The 21887-nt window shown below is 45.2% G+C and overlaps 2 protein-coding genes across 4 annotated transcripts; both read left to right on the top strand.

The window, feature by feature from the left end:
* Positions 1-539: 539 nt before the first annotated feature.
* On the top strand, positions 540-4322 carry LOC112814855 (T-cell surface glycoprotein CD1a-like). Of its 3 annotated transcripts, none has more exons than XR_003205887.2 (6): positions 542-945; positions 1526-1792; positions 2463-2741; positions 2937-3169; positions 3543-3633; positions 3780-4322. XR_003205887.2 is itself a non-coding variant. In XM_025860571.2 (6 exons), exons 1-6 carry the CDS (start codon positions 885-887, stop codon positions 3874-3876), a joined length of 1074 nt encoding a protein of 357 aa, XP_025716356.1. In that variant the 5' UTR covers positions 544-884; the 3' UTR covers positions 3877-4322. The 3 variants fall into 3 exon arrangements, 2 of the variants coding, with proteins under 2 accessions (XP_025716357.1, XP_025716356.1); XM_025860571.2 differs by having other exon boundaries at positions 544-945; positions 2937-3215; XM_025860572.2 differs by lacking the exon at positions 3780-4322 and having other exon boundaries at positions 540-945; positions 3543-3634.
* Positions 4323-17502: 13180 nt separating this feature from the next.
* LOC112814857 (T-cell surface glycoprotein CD1c) lies at positions 17503-21887 on the top strand. The gene is made up of 6 exons (XM_025860573.2): positions 17503-18049; positions 18497-18763; positions 19400-19678; positions 19897-20175; positions 20531-20621; positions 20767-21887. Exons 1-6 carry the CDS (start codon positions 17989-17991, stop codon positions 20786-20788), a joined length of 999 nt encoding a protein of 332 aa, XP_025716358.1. The 5' UTR covers positions 17503-17988; the 3' UTR covers positions 20789-21887.

Genomic DNA, 21887 nt, shown 5'->3' on the forward strand with positions numbered 1-21887 from the left:
TAAAAAGAAAACATTGGGCCCAAAATGGCACCTTGGGGCAGACTAAGTCCCTAAACCTTGCTTAATCCCTAACCTCTCCCCGAAATTTTCACCAGTCAGTTAGGAATTCTCTGGTCAGCACCAGTGAGGTACTCTGTCACATGGGCCCTCTCCACCCCCAAGGTGGGGAGATCATCTGCATAGTAAGACCCCCTGCTCTCCTTATTAAGGGAAGGTGACCTTCCCTGAAACACTCCTTTCTCTTCTTTGCCAACTTCCTTGCTACGAAATCTTCCCATTGCGACCCTCCTTATAGCTCCCCTCTACCTGCCAGATGGGATGCAGTCTGATTCTTGAATCACTTAATAAAACCAATTAGATCTTCAAATTTACCTTGTTGATTTTGTTTTTTAACATAAACAGTGAGAAGTCAGAGATGTGAAGGAGCTGGGGTGTGAGTGAGATGGGGAAGGAAATACACGGGGGGTGTCACAAGGGCAGGAGGGACAGAGTGGCAGCAGGTTCCAGGGCTGGGTGCTGGGGATCCTCGTGTTTTCATGGGTTTATGTCCGGATGAGAAGAAAAGGTAGGAGAGGTAGGGTCAGTTTCCATGCTACACAGGACTCGTTGTGTAGCATTTAAACTAGGGGATGTGGAGCAAGATGGAAGCTGATGACGGTGAGAAGCTGGAAGCCAGAAGGAGAGTCAGACCAGGGGGGGAGGTGAGAGTCTGAGTAGGTGTTCAGGGTTGAGGGAGGAGCACATTTGCATTGTCGCAGAGACTCAGGGAAGGCTGGTGTGTGGAGAAGGAAGTCAGAAGAGAGGGACTGTGTGTGGGGTAGGTTTGCTAGAAAATAGGTCAAAGACCGACTTTGTAAGAGAAAGAAAGAACATCTGCAAGTACAATGCTGTTCCTGCAACTTGTGTTGCTGGTGGTTCTCCTCCCAGGTGGTGACAGTGAAGATGGTGAGAACTCCGGCCCTGCCCAGAGGGTACACAGTGTGGTTTGTGTGTGTGTGTGTGTGTGTGTGTGTGTATCTGTTTATGTGTCTGTGTCTGTTTATGTGTGTCTGTGTGTTTCTGCCAGTCTGTGTGTGTTTGTGTAAGTCTGTGTGTTTGTGATGTGTGTACATGGGCTAGTGTGCATTTGAATATGTGTATATGTATGTGTGTAGAGGTGCCTTGTGCATCTCTGTGCATGTGCATGTGTGTATGTGTGTGGGTATGTGTCTGCATGTCTGTGTGTGTATATGTGCACATCTCTGTGTGTGTCTGTATGTGTGTATTTGTGTCTCTGTGTGTGTGCACTCATGGTCTGAGTTCCCCAATGCATAACTGTGGAGGGAGAGTGCCAGCCTGGTTCCTTCCTGAGCATCCCCGACCCCAGGGCCCTGTGCTCTTCTGAAGGTTGGATATGAAGCTGGGGGATCTGTCTCCCGAGACCACTATGGCCTCTCTGGCCTCCAGATGTCGGCTCTCCACCCTCTCACCTTCTTCTCCAATCTCTCTCCTTCCCGTTCAATGTTTATCTGTCCTTTTTCCACAGCCTTCCAGGAGCCAATCTCCTTCCGAATCCTCCTGACCACATCTTTTTGCAACCGTTCCTGGACACAAAATCAAGGCTCAGCTTGGTTGGATGAGCTGCAGACTCATGGCTGGGACAATAAGACTGGTGCTTTCATTTTTCTGCAGCCTTGGTCTAAAGGCAACTTCAGCAACGAGGAGCTGGTGGAAGTAGAAAAGTTATTCTACAAATACTCCATTAGGTCTCCTTCAGTATATCATAACCATGTCAGTGAATGGCAGCTTGAATGTGAGTTCATTTCCCTCTGGGTTGGGTTGCAGGTGGCAGGTATGTGTGTGTCTCATTGAGTTCCCTCTTTAGGAAACGAACTGCACTGTCTTCTGAACCTCACCTCTCTCTATCTGGAAATTGAATCACACCCATCTGGGCAGGGGGTAGAAGCCAGACTGTGATTCTTGAAAAGCTTCATGTTTTCTTTAGCTTCCCCCTCCTCTCATTGACCACAGGCTCTGCTCTCCTGTCTCCCCCTAGGGTCTCCCATGACCACCCCTTTCTCTGGCCTCCAACCAGGTATCCTTGCTCCCTCACTTGTCACTTACTTTGAACTGTGCTTTCTCCCCATTCAATCCCAGCAGCGATGTCTATTTGTACCCCATTGCACTCCCTTCACCCTAGATTGTTTTTACCTCAGCTCTCCTGCTGAGTCGTCCCCTATTCTCTGCCCAAACCTTTCATGTCTCTCTTCCAACATTCGCTGCCTCCTCAATCATTCGCCTTTGCCTCTGCCTGCTGCAACCACCTCTTCCCCTTTGTCTGAACCTCCCCTCAAGTCAAACTTTGCTCCATTCCCTCCAATCCCCAAATTTACCCTTCTACATCCAGCATCCTTGGCTTGCACTCATCTCATTTCATCTCCTTCATTCCCTCTGTATTGTAACTCACAGTCTCTCTTCCCCAGATCCCTTCCAGGTACAGCTGGTGTTAGGCTGTGATTCCCACTTTGGAGAAGCATCAGTAGGCTTCATGCGGATTGCTTATCAAGGTTCAGATCTCGTGAGTTTCCAGAACACATCATGGTGGCCATCTCCAAAGGGAGGAAGTAGGGCTCGGCAGGTCTGCACAGTATTCAATCAGTACCATGTTTTCAATGAAATAGCACACAAACTCCTCAGCGACTCCTGCCCCCGGTTCCTGTTGGGTCTTCTTGATGCAGGGAAGGCATATCTCCAGCGACAAGGTAAATCCTGCTCCCTCCTCTATGAATTCTCTACTCTGCCCTCATACATTTGTACTATTCTTTCAAATTCAGGGTAAGAAAGAGTCAAGAGGGAGAGGGGATGATGGTGATGGGTCTAGAGGTAGAAAGATATCTGTCTAAAGTGATGTGAAGATCTACCCTCTCAGTCTGTGAATTCCTGCCCTGTCTCTGCAGTGAGGCCAGAGGCCTGGCTGTCCACTGGCCCCAGTCCCGGTCCCGGCCGTCTGCTGCTGGTGTGCCACGTCTCGGGCTTCTACCCAAAGCCTGTGTGGGTGATGTGGATGTGGGGTGAGCGGGAGCAACGGGGCACCCAGCGAGGTGATCTCCTGCCTCATGCTGATGGGACATGGTATCTTCAGATGTCCTTGGATGTGAAATCCAGGGAGGCAGCTGGCCTGTCGTGCCGGGTGAGACACAGCAGTCTAGGAGGCCAGGACATGGTCCTCTACTGGGGTGAGAAAGACTGGGGTCCAGCTGGGAAAGGGGGTGGGTGGTTCTCCAGCAGAGCAGGATAGCCAGATGAAAAATTTGGGTGGTTAGACCAAAAGTGACTAAAAAAAATTGGTAATCCAAGAAATGGAGGAACTGAGAGTCAAGTCTCGCAAATATGGGAGGATGCATCGGATTGGGTGAAGGGTCCATCTCTGAGGAGGGTTGGGAGAAGTGAAAAGAGGAAGGGTGGTTGGTGAGGCAGAGGTTGACAAGAGCGAGGAAGACAGGGAGGTGCAGTTCAACCCAGGGTCGATGGGAAATGACACCTTCTGTGCACCAAACCCACAGAGCAGTCCCACTCCATGGGCTTGGTCTTCCTGGTGGTGACAGTGCCCCTGGTACTTCTGGCAGGTCTGGCATTGTGGCTCTGGAAGCGCTGGTATGTCTTTGGAGCCACCTCCCTGTTCTTTCCCCTGTGTCTTCCTACCTTTCAGTCTGTCTTCAGCCCTCCTGCTTACAGTGGTCTTCCCCCTGCTGTTCTCACCTCCACCTGCTGCAGAGTGACTCTTCCTCTGTTTCTCCCAGGAAAACACACCAGATACCTCAGTGTACTGACCTCTCTTCTGAGCGAGATCCCAGCAGCCCAGGCTCCAGTACTTACCTAAATCCAGCTCAATGGTGACGTCCTTGCAACTCTCTGTGTGTAATTTTGTCTTTCATTTTTGCTTAAGGATCGGTTGGCAATATAAGCTCAGTGTAATTTTGGGTGATTTCTTGTTCTGACTTGGTTCTGGAACTTAAGTGTCAAAATTTAACTTGGTGTAAAATGATGTCCCAGCACCTACATGGGTCACAGGCATCAGATGTCACTTCCTCCGGTCAGCCCTCCTTTATTCAGAAGTGGAAGCAGTCTGTCTGGTGAGAACTTCCACCACATTTTCGGGCACTTTGACAGTTCTGTTCCTGACCCCTGGTGCTTGTTTTCCCCAGTCAGGACCCTCATCCCTTCTAATTCTTAGGATTCTTGAGAGAAAAGTCCATGTTTTCTTAATATTTGTATACTTGGCAAGGTGTCTCACCTGCATGGAAAATGTCCTCAATAAAAATCTGTGTTGAATTTATGCTAAATACATAGGTTTTTCTTCTTCTTTTTCTTCCTGACATGTTTGTAGCAGTTGAGATGTTTGATGCTCTTCTTGTTAAAAGTCTTGTCACCTAGCCAAGGGAGTTCACAGTTTCCCTGTTCCTGTTGACATCTCCAGGCCTCTAAGTAGAAACAAGTTGTTTTGTGAAGATCTGTATTATTTAACTACACAAACCTATTGGATGGATCTGTTGTTCCAAGTATTCTGAATTAAATAGAAAGGCAGGACTCAGCCTTCTTGATGTTTGTTGGACTTAGAGCAGCAGCAGAGCTGTCACCCTGAGGCTTTTTAAAAAAAATATAAGGTCTTGTCCTCAGCTGACTTCCTGAATCACAATTTGCATTTTACCAAAATTAGCAGGGAGATTCACAGGTGCATAAATGTGATGCCTGAGAGGTAGCAGTGCCTGTGTGTCCCTGAAGGGAAAAGAGATGCTCCAGGAAAAAGAACAGGAGTGTTTTGGTCAAGAATGAGTCCGGGGATCCAGCAAGGACCATGCATACAGTGCCTCCTGGCATTCGTGGCTGCTGTGTTACCATCCCAAGGACATGGAGTCAGGGACAGTGAGCCACTGTCCCTGGGGGAGATGTGGGGTACAGGTTCTGGGAGCCTCTGTTCACAACACTTGCCACCTGATGACTACCCAGCCTTGTTTCATGTGTATTCCTGTTTAAAGACAGCTTCTTGGGATGCATGGGTGGTTCAGTTGGTTAAGTGTCTGCCTTTGGCTCAGGTCATGATCCTCTCTTTTTCTCCTTCTCTCATTTTCCCTCTCCCTCTGCCCCTCCCCCTGTTTGTGCTCTGTCTCTCTCTTTCTCCCTCTCTCTCAAATAAATAAATAAAATATTAAAAAATAAAGATAGCTTCTTTAATACATATGTATTTGTAAATAATTTATTGTATGGAGTATTTCCCCACACTTAAACACCAGCTCAGAAGTGTGCAACATTTCCCAGCTCGGGTACTGTGATCGCCCGGGTCTTTGGCTTTCAGCCCCACAGCTGTGCTGCCCAAGATGGTTTTAGAGACTAGGAAACAGTCATCATCTCATGAATCCAAGAACAAAGCTCCTTTTCCCCTTTTTCTTGGTGTCATCATGCCGTCATCATAGCCTCCTAGATGTTACTTTAGCACTCGCTGGTGTGGCTCCACATTGATGTCATGAATATCCTGTTCCTTTTCTGGATTTACTGCACTGTTGACTCATTACCACTGAACTCAGGGCCCACAGCTCTGCATCAGGAGCCTGAGCGAGCCTCACTTACACAGGTGTTTTGTCATGAGGCACATCCCACCTTCTTCTGCTTAGGACACCAGTTAACCCTGCAGCTCTGGGCTTCAGGGCCATTTTAAACACTGAAATCACCAAGAAAGACCACAGAAGTGCAGAAAATATGGCACCAAATGGACCATGAATAGGACACATGTTTACAGTGTGGGAATTAACACAGGAAGGCAGAAGGGCACTTGGTTCAACCTTGGCTTGGGACACCTGTGGTGGTTGACTCTTGTCAGGCCACTCTACGTGTCCATGAATAGTGGTGAGGGCCTGTGTCTGGGGGTTACAAATCAATGTCAGCAGGTAGGCCAATCAATACAGACAGACTCCGAGAATAATGAAGATGGACCTTTTGTGACTGATGACCCCCGTGGCAGTGTGAGTGGAGACATCCATAGCTAGACCTCAGTTACTCTCAGTTTCATTAATTAACTCAACAAACCATTCTCAAACACTGATTATGCAGCAGGGACATTCTGACTGTCAAGTAGTGGGGAGGAAAATGTCTTCCCTGTCTTCAGAGCTTGAAAATTTTACTTTCTGATTTGATTGTGGTTTTCATTGCTCTTTCTAGCCAGTTTGTTAGTCAGCAACTTATGTGGGTTGAACTAGGGGACAGGGGGTTAGTTCTATTTTTTTTTTTTAGGGCTGAAAGTGGGGCCCAAGACTGAAAAATGTCCAGAGGGACCATGTGCAGGTCCCAGCCCTACACATGTGGATGCTTCTGGAAAATAACGTTGAGATGGGAGAGGTGGCAAAGGTGAAAATATGGGAAAGGGGAGAGCAAATCATGGGGACTTCTGCAATATCCCCACCTGAATCAGACTGCTTGGCTGTTTCTCTAACTCCCAGTCCACCTTGTCACCCTCTCATGGCCACCATGTGGATTTTGGTTGGTTGACTCCACCCTCATGTGTAACCTTGGGTTCTGATCAGCCTGAGGCCATCAGGAAAAAGCATATTTGTCAATGTGACATGTTGAGGGATGGACAGGTAATCTGCAGGTCAGGCCAATCATCAGACAGATGCCATTTGTATCACCCAGAGTGATGGTTCAAGGCCAGGAACCTACTCCAGGTACACACAGCCTGATTCTTATGGAGGATGGAGGGAAAAGAAATGTGCTCTCTTGTTCTGGATGATAAGGTCAGGTTTGAAGCCTGAAAGAAGTACAATCAGTTTTCAGCATCAGAGAGGCAAGCTGAGGATGAAGCCTGCATGTAAGAAGGCAGAGAAATTGTATACATGAAATTTGCCAAGAGGGTAGATCCCAAGTGTTCTCACCTGAAGAAAGAAAAACAAAAGAAAAGAAAAAGAAGAGTTCTGGATGTGAGGTGGTGGCTGAGTTAACTGGCCTGGTTGTGGGCATCACGTCACCATGTACACATACACCAAACTTCTAATGGTTACTTCACTTTATGTTTTTAAAAGAAAATGTCAATTAAAGTATTCCAAGATGTGATGAATGCTACATAAAATATTAATTTTCATGATTTGCTTAAAATCAAGTTTCTTGACCAGTTCCGCATTTTCCTTCTGAAATGCTGCATACCCTCACTGGAGGCACTGCAGGTAAGGACATGACCATTCAGGTGCAGTTCCGTGCATGCTCCATGTGCACCAGGCTCCCGTGGTTCTTCAGGCCGTCCTCTCTGAGAAGTTGTTGGAAGACTTTCCTCAGAAGGACTTTCGTTCATGTTACATCACAGGCTCTGCTGCACCTGTTAGAGCCCTCGAGGGTCCACATGGCCTGTGGTGCCCCCCAACCTTCTTCCCTGGGAGGCTGGAAGGCGGCACACTATCTATAGGTCCAATGTTCATTTGTCACCATACTCCAGTGATGCCGAAAACAGCAGCAATAACAAAACCAAAGCATCAAATAAGTGAAGGCAGACACACAGACTCACAGAAGGTGCTGGAGCCCCAATCACTCTGGGCTCCCCAGTTCCATCAGCCAATACATTCCCCACATGGTTTCAGCTCTACATGGTGGACTTCTATCCTTAGTGACTGGAAGCTCCCCTCTGATGGACGTGGACGTGGCCTCAGGGGGACACTGGGCTAATGTCTCTCTTCCTTGCAACGTTCCTCCTCACTTCCCTCTTTCTTTCCCTGGATTCTTGAAAATATTCCTCTATTCCTTTCTTGTCTGTTTGCTTTTTTCTTCACGTGTCCTCATATTGTGACACTCTTACCCTGTCTTGCATGTTAACCCTGCCATCTGGATCAATCCCTGTCCTGGGTGTTTTCATGGATTTCTAACAAACCACTGGCCAGGAATTGAGGTGCTGGGTCTGCTGCTGATTAGTGACTGGCAGAAATTCATCCTCCAGGGTTTTCATAGAGACCAAAGCACAAGCTGCACCAGCACATGATAACTCGGGAAGTGCTGTGGTAATGACAGTTAAATATTCAACATGCAAGAAATTTTCTGTAGATTTCTTCCTGACACAATATGTCCATTCATTCTTTCATTTCATCATGTATTCAGCTTTTCCTATTTTTATGGTAAATATATTCTCTGTGAGTGGTTCCACTGTGTATGAGACGCAGCTCTGTGTCCAGATATTTAAGATACAATGAATCTCTTCCTCCAAGCTTGTTCCTTTTTTGATGTTTACATTTAATCACCCAGAGGCTAACTTCAGAAATCTTTGTAGGTTTTCCATCCCAGCTTTTTTGTTTTTGCCAAGTTATTCTCTACAAAATCTCTGAAAACTTTCTTCCCTTCCCTATGGTGGGCCTCATGAACATCCATATGGGGTGTGGACAGAGCTTTCCTCTCTCCCTGAAAGCATTCCTGTTGGTTTCCTAAACAGAGGCTCTACCTCAGCCACGGTGGGCTCGCATTTAAGGGATGGAAGTGTCCATTGGGAGAACCTCCTCTTGGAAAGTTCTAGACTTATAGTCTAGTGGCCAGTTTGTGATTGGACACAGGAGAAAGGAGAAATGAGAACTTTCTGGATCTGGCAGTTGGAAGGAGGGGCAGTCTTCTCTGAATCCATGGGCTGACAGGGAGCAGGTGAGAGAGTGATGGCGGCCACTCCCACTCTGCAGACGTGGCAGCTTCTGGGCGTTGTGCCCCCACTCTGCATCCCTCTCCTGACTGCTGGACATAAAAGTAATGTGATCAAGTTGAAAGGTGAGATATTTTAAAATGTGAAGTTAGGTTGAATAGTAAAAGTGTGTTAAGTTAGTATGTGATGTTTTCCTAATTTATTCATTAGATCCTAATTTTGTTCTAAACTTGTTAATGGCATGTAAGAGCCATTTTTTTTTTATTATGTTATGTTAGTCACCATACAATACATCATTAGTTTTTGATGTGGTGATCCACCATCCATTGTTTTCGTATAGCACCCAGTGCTCCATGCAGTACGTGCCCTCCTTAAGCCATTTTTTTTTTTTTTTAGGACATTCAGACATATGACTAGATGGCTACAGTCAGCTTTGTACGTGAGAGAAGAGTTAACTCATCATTACATGATCACATTTATGAATCTTTATGTTTACTATTGTAATAATTTCATTATGAATCCTTTAAGTTTTAATTATTTTAATTGTTTGTGGTCACCTTAAAAAAATCATTTTCTTATTCTCACATGAGAGTAAGTTTACTTGGCCAAGTCCGGAGCAAGCTGCAAGTGTCCAGGGAATTTCTCTGTTCTAGAGAGATTACAAATGAACTTGAGAGCAAGGATGAGTACTGCAGGGAAAAAGAAGGGAAAGGACATTTCTTCTCAAATGAGGGCTGGACACGTCTGCACACCAATGCATGCTTCCTCATTAGCAAGAGGGAAGGAGAAGCCAACCTAGGGCATGTATCAGCACAATTAGTATTAACCTTTCTTGCAGTGAAATCCACTTTCTGTGTGACTTTAGTTTGGGGCTAGGTACACGCATTGGTGAATTTGATCATTGCTGTGGTCTCTACATTTCAGAAATAATTTGCTTCTGCTTTGTCCCCGTTTCTGTGGTGACTTGTAACTTGAGTCCTTCAATATTTTTAACGGGAAGCAGACCTTAAAGGACCATGAACAAGGTGTGTATCTGGCCCCTGTTTCTGCATTTGTTCAGTTTTAAATATTCCAGACTATTAAACAGTGGTCACTAAGGACTGGTTTTCGCAGTCTTATGGACAGATATTGCTTTTACATTGCTGAGTACTTATTCTCTTTTTCTGGCTCAAAATGATTGTGAAGTGACAAGTATTGGGAGAATTTACATCTTCAAAGGCATTTATTTGTAAGCAAGATGGACTAAAAACAAATGAGTTAAGATTTTAATTAAGAAGCTAGAAAAAAGACAAAGTCAGTAAAAATCTAGAAGGTAAAAAATTCATTTAAAAGCACTAAAAGTTAAAAAGAAAGAGCAAAACAAAGAAACAAAGGGATAAAAGTGACTGACAACACCAAAGATGGCCTTTTGAGAAAATTAATAAAAATATAACAGTTCTCTCAGAACTGATCGAAAGAGTAATAAATATGAGAAAGTGGACATGTTACAGGAATGGCACATAGATTGAATAAGAACATGTTATTTATGACTTATATCAACACCTTTGTTATAGATAAAATTTTACCTTAAAAAATCCTAGAAGAGGGAGAAAGTCTGAATGCACCATGCTTGCTAAGGAATAGGAGAGAGGGTCAGAGTTCCTGCTAGTTGCACAGGGTCCTAGGTACAAACTAGAGGTGCAGCAGGTAATTACACTCCAGATGCTTTGTTCCAGGCAGAGAAAAGGATAGGAAAGAATCCCAACTAATTGTCCAATGCAAAATCATCATGACACCAAAGCCAGCAAGGCTTTTCCCAGAAAAAAAAATAAAACAATTATTAAAATAGTGACTATCTGCTCACCTCATTTTTGCATACTTACAGGGAAATTAGGTATTTGCAAACAGAAACCAGCACCAGATGAAGTGGGATTATCCATAGAATGCAAGGACTGTTTACCATCAAAAATCTTTTAATAGTATCCCTTTAACAGATTAAGAAAATAAAGGCATATAATCATCTCCAGAGGTACAGAAAAAGGCATTTGATGTATTTAAATGTCACCTCTGATAAAACCTGCCGACCCAGAATAGAGGGAAACGTAGCTGCAAACAGCCTGTATGACACATATTTGATTCTAAAGGTTGAAAAACATTCCAGTGAATCAAGGACAAGATGCTGACCCACTGGAATCCTCAATCCTCTGTAGAATACTACAAGCCCTTCTTAATCCAGCAAGGCAAGGCAAATAAGGAGGCATGAAAATAGAAATTAAAGAAAATATTATTATTAATGCATATCATATGATTATATATAAGAAAATAAAAAGTTAAATATTGGGAGTAATAAGAGAGTTCAGGAACTTATCTAGATAAAAATTTAACATGTAAATAAAAATTGTAAGGATTTCAAGAGAATAAGTATCTTTTTTTTTAAGATAATATGATTTCTACCTAGAAAATAGTGTAGTAAAAGCAAACAATTAGACCTAACATAAAAATGTAGCAAGTTCGTTTTTTTTAAAAAAGATCTTATTTATTTATTTATTTATTTGAGAGAGAGAGAGAGAGAGAGAGACAGAGAGACAGAGAGACAGAGAGTGCAAGCAAGGAGTGGTGGGGAGAGAGACAAACAGACTCTGCATTGAGCAGGGAGCCCGATGCAGGGCTCAGTCCCGGGACCCTGAGATCATGACCTGAGCCAAAACCAAGAGTTGGATGCTTAACTGGCTGAACCGCCCAGGTGCCCCAAAATGTAGCAAGTTCTTTAGGCGCAAAATAAATATTAAAAAATCAACAGCACTTTTTAATACTAGCAAAAAGAGCAAGTAAGATAAAATTAGATATCATTTATGATAACAACAAAATCTATAAAATAACTAAGAATTAGCTAAAGAAAGAATATGAAAGAATTCTACAGAGAAATTATAAAAACTATTAAAGATCATAAAAGTATCTCTAATTAATTAGAGTTACATAAATGGAGTTATTTATAAAAAATTATTCTATAACTTCAGTAAATTCCTGATTAAAATTTCAGTTGGATTTCCGAAGGTACATGGTAAGCTTATTTTTTTATATTATGTAGTAGAATAAATGACTACAAATATCTAAGTCATTTTTGAAAGAGTAGAGCAAAGACTTATTGACAATGGAATAAAGTCGTACATGCAAAAGACAACACTACAAAATTAGTAGCATATAACAAAGCAGAATATTTTCATGACCCATTGGTGGGGAATTATTTCTTAAACTAAATTCCCAGATTGGAAATGGCAGAGCCTTGGAGAAAAATGGTCTATGGTGGTTGTTCACCCACCTCCCATATACACATACTCCGCTCCAGTTACAGGGGCCAGGAACTAAGTCAGGTCCTGCCAGTCAAGGGTCCTGGGCTCTCCACCCTTAGGGAACAGGAATGGGCATGTCCAGGAGGAGTGGGAGGCAACACAGACTGTTCCACTATTTTGCATATTGTTGCTTCGGTACCACAAAATGTATAAAGTGGGTGGACTTTTTGGGAAAAAAAATTAAAAAATAAAAGCTGTTGAATTTTACTTTGCAAAATGAAGGCTTTCTTATTAACCAAGTATAAACTGAATAAAATTAATGGTGGAAAATTGAGAGAAGTATTTGGAATTCTAAAATTAAAATATGTATATACACAGAGCACTACGGGGAGGTCTTTAAGACAGTGCTCAGTGAGATATGTTAGTAAATGGAGCATACGGCATAATACCTTTTGTGGAAACTGACGTTGTGTACATGAAAGCACCACATTTTCCAAGAACACAGAAACAGAAGGATAGCACATCAGTACAGGAGAGTGTGGCGAGCAGAAGGGAACGGGATGAACACGAGGAAGTGTACAGAGGAAGTCTGTCCAGGCCAAGTGACGACCGGGAGCCACAGTTGGAGAAGGATTAGTTCAATCGTCTGCACTTAAGATTCTACACTCAAAACACAACAGAGCAAAACTAATACCGGAAAATGTTTTTAGATTAGGTTCTATAGAATAAAAAGACTGAATTGGGATAATGGATTGCACCAGGGGTAAAACACTAGGAAAAAAACCCCATAAAATATACAATATTGTATAAAATATTTCGATTTCTAAGCAGAGTATCAAAATATGTGCAACATCAAAACCCTCTGGTTGAAAATGTCAGGGTTTTTATAATCACCAAAGGCTACAGGTTGGGATAAATTTCTATATTTTACCTCTGGGTGGCAGTGCAGATTAAAACAAAGCTTCTGTGTCCTTGTTCCTAAAACATTGGAAGCCCCCCAAATCAAGCACCTTACAAACCCAGGCTTGAGTTCACAGTAACTTGTTAGCTTGTCATTGACATGACTTACAAAACCATGCATGTAAGACTAAGTTTATCAATAATAATACAGGGATAGAGCCCAAGGGAATATGTGGCTGGTAAAGAAAGATGAAGCCAAGAATGGGGTAAATTTTGAAAAGCATCATGACGCTCTAAACATTGACTGTATGTGGGTTGTCAATTATGAGAGGGCTCGGAGGTGACTGAGACAGGGTCTAGAAGGGTCTAGAAAGATACAGTCAGGTAAGTCATTTGGAAAAAGTACAGCTCTTCCTGGTCCTCAGGCCACAAAGAAATTTCTCCCATCAGTTCTTAGAAGGAAGAAACTATGTAGTGCTGTGAACGACGTTCTCAGGAAAATTTGTTCCATCAGTTTCATGAGTTTCCTAGGCCTGCTTCAGTCTCTTAAATAAAGTGATTATATCAGCCTACATGAAAAATAAGAAAGCAAGTCTATACAACACAACAGGATTGAGCCGGGTATGCATCTCTCCCACTTTCTGGCAAGCTCAAGGGTTGATTTGGCACTCTCTGTAGGAATGAGCATATTGTCTGTATTGAACAGATTTCATGAGTCTTGAGCAGCAGTGATATTGAGACTCCATGCTCTGACATACATGTCATGTACCACAATTTTATATCATCTGTTATGTGCAGAGCAGTAGCCAGTAATCAGTTGAGTTATGGGTGGGATTGGCAACTGGACATCTCTCACGGCTTTTGGAGATCTATTCAAAGACTGTCACTTGAATCTCAGATTTGCTCCCTGCAGGCTGACAGCATCTCCAGGGAGTACCAAGATTCTTCCTGAGGTAAAATTTTGGTGCTACTTTAAGACAGAGGCACTTGGGGGCTTAATTATGTTCCCAGTGCATGACCAATACTACTTCAACAAGAACGCTGGATGCGACTTTAGGCAGGAACAGGTATGAGCCCTAATTTGGGTACAAAGTATCCTGAGAAAAGCACCCATGGTGTTTGAGCTTTGAGCAGTGTTATTAGCGGTTACCTTATTCACGTGAAACTGCTCGCGAACCATCTACCCATGTGCCTCCGTGGGCAGATGAATTGTCCAATGGGGCTCCGTGGCAGAGACCGCTGGTTGTCTCCAGAGTCTATTTTCTGCTTCCTCTAGAATAAATCAAGCCCCATTTATTAGTTGGGCTGAATCGAAGCTGCTTCCTTAAACCCCCTGTGAGCTGGTGTGGGTGTGTGTCTGCGGTCTGACCCATGGACATACAACTGCAGGGACGTGGAACCAAAGCAGCTGCAGGTGGGTGTGCTCAGTCTCGTCCCTTCTCATGACCACTGGTCGGACCGTGGGCTTGAAGGAAGGACCTCTAGCAACCACCTCGGAGTATGGGGTGACTTTCAGAACAAGGACCAAGTGCGGTAAAGACCATAACAGGACAAAACAAAGCAAAACGAAACATTCAAAAACCCCCAAAACCAAAGAGGAAGCTGGCCACCAAGTCCCGGATGCAACAGAATGGCACAGCCCTGAACTGTCCCCTTCCAGAGTGTTCACGAGGCAGAGATATGCTATCTTTTTAAAGGTAGTGCTAATTTGAATTTTTAATAAAATAAAAGTCAAATGTGTACTTTCAAAAATATCCTTTAAATTGATATCCTTAGCCTTAGTTTGGCACGATATTTTAGTAAAATTAATACCAAGTGCAGGATGATATTAGAATCCCAGTTCAATGTACTTAATTCCTTGTAAGCTTCAAAGGATTAAGGGATTTTTTTTTTTTTAAAGAAAAATGAAGTGGTGAGGTCAATAAGAAGAGAGTCATCGATGCAAACAAAGTTTGCATTTTTTAAATTTCGACTCTAAATCTTATGATGTAAAGTCAGTCTTTGCATAGAGTGTGGGACTATAAAAATTGATCATGCAAGCCTCACTCTTACAAAAATATCTGCCTTCTGTCTGGCAAAAAAAAAATAGTACCGTTCATATATAATTACACACAGAAATCTAAGGGTCAAGTGATAAGGCAGTGTTGTAGTTTTCATATTTTAGCCAAGGTAGTGGCAGGTCTTTGAATGGATGGACGAGGAGATAAGCAGGAGAGGGGATGAAGAGAGGAGGTGCTGGGAGCTCAGATGAAGGGTGAACAGAGAACAATGTTTACACAAGATAGAAAAGTGAGAAATGAGACCCAGAAAAGAGAGAAAGAAAAACCTCTATAAATAAAAATGAATGTGAACACAGACCAAGTCAGACAATGTTAAAGTTGAAACCAGATTAGAGAACATCTGGTTCTCTCCATCAGAGGTGTCACGGTGGGGGATAGAGACCAGCTGCAGCCAGTGCATTCTGCAGGTGCCCTGTGGGGCTTATCCTGCCCTCGGTGCTGTGGATGGGGGGGCCTGTGGAAGACACAAAACAGAGACAGGGCTGCTGCTGGGAGCCAGGCAGGGGAGAATAACCTGAAGGCGTGTTCATGGGGAAATGAAAGGGGCAGTAAAAAGCCATGTGGTTGTGGGAGGCAGTGAGATTTCTCAAACAGGGAAGTGGTCAGAGGGTGAGGTTTGGTAGGGAGCGGATGGCAGAGCAGGGGTGAGACCATGTGAGCTGGGCTCACAGTGGGGAGCTGAGGAGAGCTCTCTCTCTGAGGGGCAAGCATCACCCACAGAGGTGAACCTGGTGTACCTGCTCTTCTCATTCCCCTGAGGCTGAATTTCCCCACATACTTCTCCTTTCCTTCATTACTCCGTATTCTTTCCTGTGGCAATCACATGGATTGCATCACGGGTGAGTCCAGGAGAGAAACCGGGTAAAAAGTAGGTCTCTACACCTTCTTCCCATGCCCAGAGGGTTGTCCTGGTTTCCTCCAGCCTGTGTGGGCTCTGGCAGAGCAGGCCTAACCCCATGGTCACCTTCTCCAAGATGTTGAGACTAGAAGTGCAAGACAATTTGATTTCCAGTGAATTTTCTCTCCCTGGCTTGTAGACAGCTGCCTTCTCAGTATCTCCTCACATGACCTTTCCTTGGTGCCTGGGGACAGGGAGAGAGGGAGACAGAGAGCTCCTTCTCCGTCATCTCTTCTTGTAAGGCCCCCTGTTAGTATCTCCTGTAACCACAATTACTTCCTAGAGTTCCCATCTTCAAACAGAACCACACAGGGCAGGAGGTGCTGTTAAGGCTTCCATGCATGAATTTTGGTGGGGGGTGAGGGACACAAATAATCAGTTTATAACAATAAGACCACTTCATTTGGAGTTCAATGACAGCAAAATTACTTGGATTACACATGTAACAGAAATTCTCTAGAAGTTTTATCAGAAGTGAAGCTGATAATTTGATTGATAATCTTATGCTTTACATCTCTATCTCATTTGGTTCTGAGTTTAGGAGGGGAGAGAATGCTAGTTACCCGGTTCTACAGGCTCTATAATACTAACCAGTATGGCTGGGTTGGGTTGCAGTTGTAAGTAAACTTGAGAATCTTAGAGGCTTGCTTTCTGACACCAGCACACCACACGCGGCCTCTGTCTCGGGGCTGCCATCCGAGGCGGCGGCTCTCCCAAAGCTCTGCAAAGCCAGGTGCTCAGAGCCCTGTAGGTGGCCTATGTCTGCAGCACCACACAGGAGGGATGTGTGTTTCCTACAGGGGACTGTGATAACCATACAGCATCGTGTGGGCTGTGGCTTCCTAACACCGGAGGTTGCCATTGACAAGAAGGTTCGGGCAATGATGGGGCGTGTGCAAGATCTGGGTGGGGCTGAAATCATGGTTGGTGGTTCTTGGAGGAGTTTGTGGCACATAGAAATCGCCTCGTATCTGTAGGGGTAATAGAAAGAGCTCACTGACTGTGACCTCCAGCCTCATTATTAATGCTGACAAATGTGAAAGAGAAATGGCTGCAAACGGGATTTAAGTAAGTGTCCCCTGCACTCAGTGAGTTCTGGAAGTTATTAACGGGCACTATAATAACGTATGGCTTGGGTCTTTGAAAGATCGGAACTCATGTATTCACACAGTTCACCAGTCAGAACCATCAACAAATCACCAGGCACTTCTCAAAACGGGCGACGTACATATTTTTGAACATGAACAAACGCCACTCTTTTTTGACAATGTATTTGCATCAGATCACACTTACCGTCAATGAGAACGTTCAAAGCCTTCCCTTGCCTGTGTCTCCGTGAAAAGCTGCACCTCTGACCCCTCCTCCCCCCAATCCATCCCTGTACGCGTTGCCACCACACCCTCAGGTTGAAAAGCACAGCTTCCACTCAAGACTTCAAGTCATGGACACTCCAGGGGCCAGGCGATCAGAATGCCTCCCTGGAGAATGTTGTCCTTGTGTCTGGGATGCTAGACACTGAAACAGCAATTATCACAATGTATTTCAATTCTTGGTTTAAATACACTCGTCCATCTCTGTATGTTCACATACCTACTAAGATACTTGGTGCCAAGCATGTGTTGAGGGACTTTTTGGTGAGGGAATACACAAATTAAACTCAAGAGGAGGGCATATACTTTGTATTGTTGATAGTCCTATGTACTCTGGGGTGGCTACACTTTCATCTCTAAGGATAGTGGTGAACCAGCTACGGTTTATGCAGGTGCCTGCGGAGGTGGCAGCAGACGTGAGAATGCAAATCCTCCCATTTACAAAGGAGCCAGCGAGACTCGGGGAAGGAGACAGGTGGAAGGAGACAGGGTGAGATAGGCTTGACGACACCATGCAGTTTCTGTTTTTTGTTGTAGTGGTGAGACACAAGTCTCCAAGAGGTAAGGAGACCTTCCACTGTCGCACACAACTTCCAGGAGGGAATCCAGCAGGGGGAGGCTGAGGACGAGGAGAGCAGCAGGAAGCCAGGCAGAAGGACAGTCTTGGTCCGAGCTGGAGGGGAAACGAGAGCACGAATAGGAGGCTGGAGTTTGAAGGAGGAGCAGATCGTCTTTTGTTTCAATTAGCAGTTGGTGGGGAGCACGGCTTTTTGGTGGAAGAAGGAAGTCAGACCAGAAACACTGAAGGGCAGGTTTTCTGAGAACGGAGGGAAGTTGAGAAACATCTGCAAGTGACATGCTGTCTCTGGAACTCGTCCTGCTGGCTGCTCTTCTCCCGAGGGGTGACAGTGCCGGAGGTAAGAGCTCTGCCGGCTGCCCAGCCCTGATCCGGGCAGGGCGTGCTCCCTTTCCCTAGACAGATCAGGATTCTCAGGTCACCGGAGTGCTCACGCCCCGAGGGCTCCTGTCTCCTGGTAAGGCTCACCCTTTGAAAGGATAGTGGTGAGTATGGGCCCCAGGTGAGGGAAATGCCGTCACTAACCTGGTCATAACTTGTCCCTCTCCCTCCCCCTTCTCTCATTTCTTCTCTCTCTGTCCCTCTCTCTCCCTCTCTCTCTCTTCCTGTCTTTTTCCCCCTCCTTCCCTCTTTGTCTCTGTCTCTCTGTCTCTCCCTCTCTCTCTTCTTCCCTCCTTCTCTCTCTCTCTCTGTCTCTCATCTCTCTCGTAACTGCTTCACTTTCCATCTTCTCCTTCCTGCTTGCCTCCTTTTTCCCTTCAACTACCTGACCCTCCACTACCCTCAGCCACCGAGGAACACATCTCGTTCCATGTCATCCAGATCTCGTCCTTTGCCAACCACTCCTGGGCACAACATCGAGGCTCAGGTTGGCTGGGTGATGTGCAGACTCATGGCTGGGAGAGCGAGTCTGGCACGATCATTTTCCTGCACACCTGGTCTAAGGGCAACTTCAGCGACGAGGAGCTGATAGATCTGGAGCTGCTATTCCGTGTCTACTTCATTGGATTAACTCGGGAGACTGAAGAATATGCCAGTCAACTGCACTTTGGATGTAAGTTCAATCTACTCCATTAAGGGAATCCCTCAGAAGGTTCTTCTGTTTCTGGGAAACATCCTCATATCGTTCTGGACCCAAGGTCTACGTCCACAACCCAACAACCATTATGGCCTGTGTCATGTGCCCTGGAGAGCTGTAATTGCAGCTCCTTCACATGGGCTCCTACCCGGCGCCCTCCCCCTCCAACCTGTGACTCACCTGTCATTTCCCCGACTTCTTCAAGTCAAATTCTTGATTCTTGGCATGTATCCCTTATGGCCCCTTCCCCGTCCCATCAATTCTCTTCCTTATTCCTGGTCAAACACTTCTTTAGCTTACTCCCACACCCCTATAAAATTTTCTTGCTCCACTTTTTTTTTAAAGATTTTATTTTTATTTATTTGACAGGGAGATAGAGAGAGAGCATGAGCAGGGGGAGTGGCAGGCAGAGGGAGAGAGAGAAGCAGGTCCTCCGCTGAGCAGGGAGCCTGACACGGGGCTCAATCCCAGGACACTGGGCCGAAGGCAGACGCTTAATGACTGAGCCACCCAGGCTCATCCTCTTGATCCACTTTTTTATAAAGTTCTTATATTGTTTCTCTCATATTTTTTCACAAATCTCTATTTCTTTTTTTTCTTCCTTCTTCCTAGATCCTTTTGAAGTACAGGTGAGAGCTGGCTGTGAGCTACATTCTAGTGACATTGAAAAAGGCTTCTTACAGGCAGCTTATGAAGGATCAGATTTCCTGAGTTTCCAAAACCTGTCATGGGTGCCAGCTCCAGAGGGTGACAGCAGAGCCCAGAGTGTCTGTGATCTCCTGAACCAGTACGAAGGCATCAAGGAAACCGTGCACAGGCTCGTCACAAACACCTGTCCCCGGTTTGCCTTGGGTCTCTTCGATGCTGCGAAGGTGGATTATAAGAGGCAAGGTTGGTGCAGCCCCCTCCTCTAAGATTTTTCCATACAAGTCTTGCCCCTTCCCACCATCCCTTTCAAAGTCGGGACAAGGAAGAATTCAAGACAGATAGGGTTTGCTTTGTTATCTTCCTTTCCCAAAGGAAGCTAATACATGCATATGGATGTGGTTAAAGACCCCTAAGCTGTTGTGTTAGGGTCCCCATCTGAATACCTCTCATGCCCTCTGCAGTGAAGCCTGAGGCCTGGCTGTCCGCTGGCCCCAGTCCCGGTCCCGGCCGTCTGCTGCTGGTGTGCCACGTCTCTGGGTTCTACCCAAAGCCTGTGTGGGTGATGTGGATGCGGGGTGAGCAGGAGCAGCGGGGCACCCAGCGAGGCGACGTCCTGCCCCATGCTGATGGGACGTGGTATCTCCGAGTGACCCTGGACATGGAGGCTGAGGAGGCGGCCGGCCTGTCCTGCCGGGTGAGACACAGCAGTCTAGGAAACCAGGACATCATTCTCTACTGGGGTGAGTAAGATGGGGTCTGTAGGTGTGCGAAGGTGGTTGTTGAGCCTAGAGATTAGGGCAGAGGAAGGTTTCATGACACCAGAATTACGTGAGCACGGTATCAGGAAGGAATGAATACAAGTGACTTCAAGAATGTAGGGATGGAACGATGGGACACAAAGGGCACTCAGATGTAAGAGACTTAGGGAGAGATGAGGTGCCCTTCCCTGAGCAGGTGTGAGAATACCGTGACAAGGTGGGTTGAAGATGGCCCTCATACCCAATGCGTATGTTGACGTGGGGGGAAAATCAGTGGACAGAGTAGAACTGACAGTGGGTGGAAAATGACATCGGTGTGTCTCTCCAATACCCACAGGACACCACCTTTCCTTGTACTTGATCCTGTTGGCCGTGATAGTGCCCCTCATTCTTCTGATAGTCCTTGCATTGTGGTTTAAGAAGCGCTGGTAAGTTCTTTGTGTTTCCTCCTTTCTTCCCAGTATCTTATTTCACATTCCATTTTTATCTCTCTTAGCTTCTGTCTCCCGACACTCCCCTCATCCTCACTTACCACCTCCAATGCACCCAGTATCTCCCATTTCTTTTCCACAGCTCCTATCAAGACATCCCGTGAGCTGCCTCATCACACCTTCCCCAGTGGCCCAGGGAACCTAGGACCACAGAGTGATGATACCATTCTTTCTGCCCTCTATTTAATTTTTTTCTTGTTTCTGCTTTATAATCATTGTTCCCATAAACTAATTTAGTTCTGTAACTCTGTATGGAATCCCTTCCTTGTAATCTCCATCTGTTCAATAGTCCTCTACTTTTGAAGTCCATTCTGATTCTCATCCTCCAGGGTGTTCCCTGATCCATGGGCGGGAAGCCCTTCAACTCTGCTATATGTGCACCTCACTTCTACCCTGCACGCAGTTACCCAGGTCTTTCTTCCCCTTCCAGTGTGCAAGCTCCTTTGGGACAATGATCATGACGAAGGTGCGTTTCCTGCGTATAATACATGCTCAGTGAAAATCAAACCTAAACAAACCATATCCAAGTTAGATCCACTGTCATGTTGATAGTCTTTCTTCATAATGTTCATTCCTGACCTGGTTGTAGTATTTGAAGGATTGACGTTTCCCTTCTTGTTCCAGTGTTTCTTGTTTGGCCCGGAAAGCCCACATGCCTTTAGCTCCCTCGTTTTCTCCCTAACTCTTAAGGAAAAATGCAACTTTGCCCCCTGCCATACTTACTTTATAAATACAATGAGCCATGCTTCTCCAACTTATTCTAAACATGGAGAGAGAAACAGTGAGCAGGCAACGTCTGCAGGGCAGTGGGGCAGACGTGTCGCTGAATGGTTAATAAAAAGGAACAAGAGAGCTGGTCCTCAGGATAAGGACGGGACCAAGGCAAGGGATGTATATGGAAAACAAACCTCTCAAAGGGTAGTGTTATCTCAGACACCTGTCTGGAGTTCTTTTCCTTTAAGTTTCATTCACTAATTCAAGTAATACTTGTCGAGCACTAAACACAAGACAGGCATACACCCTCATAAATTGGTGGGCGAGGAAAGAGTCAGGGCTGCACCCACCTGCCTGGAGGCACCAAGTCTACTTCTTCAGTCTGTCTATGTCCTTTGGACTGGGGACAATATTTTGTTTCTTTTTAGGAATTTTTGAATCAACTTTATAGATATGTAATTTACTTACAATAAAATATATCTGTTTTAA

The sequence above is a fragment of the Callorhinus ursinus genome, unplaced genomic scaffold, assembly GCF_003265705.2.
Source record: "Callorhinus ursinus isolate GAN/ISIS: 27379988/994484 unplaced genomic scaffold, GSC_fseal_2.0 scaffold88, whole genome shotgun sequence".
In the NCBI taxonomy this organism is placed as follows: domain Eukaryota; kingdom Metazoa; phylum Chordata; class Mammalia; order Carnivora; family Otariidae; genus Callorhinus; species Callorhinus ursinus.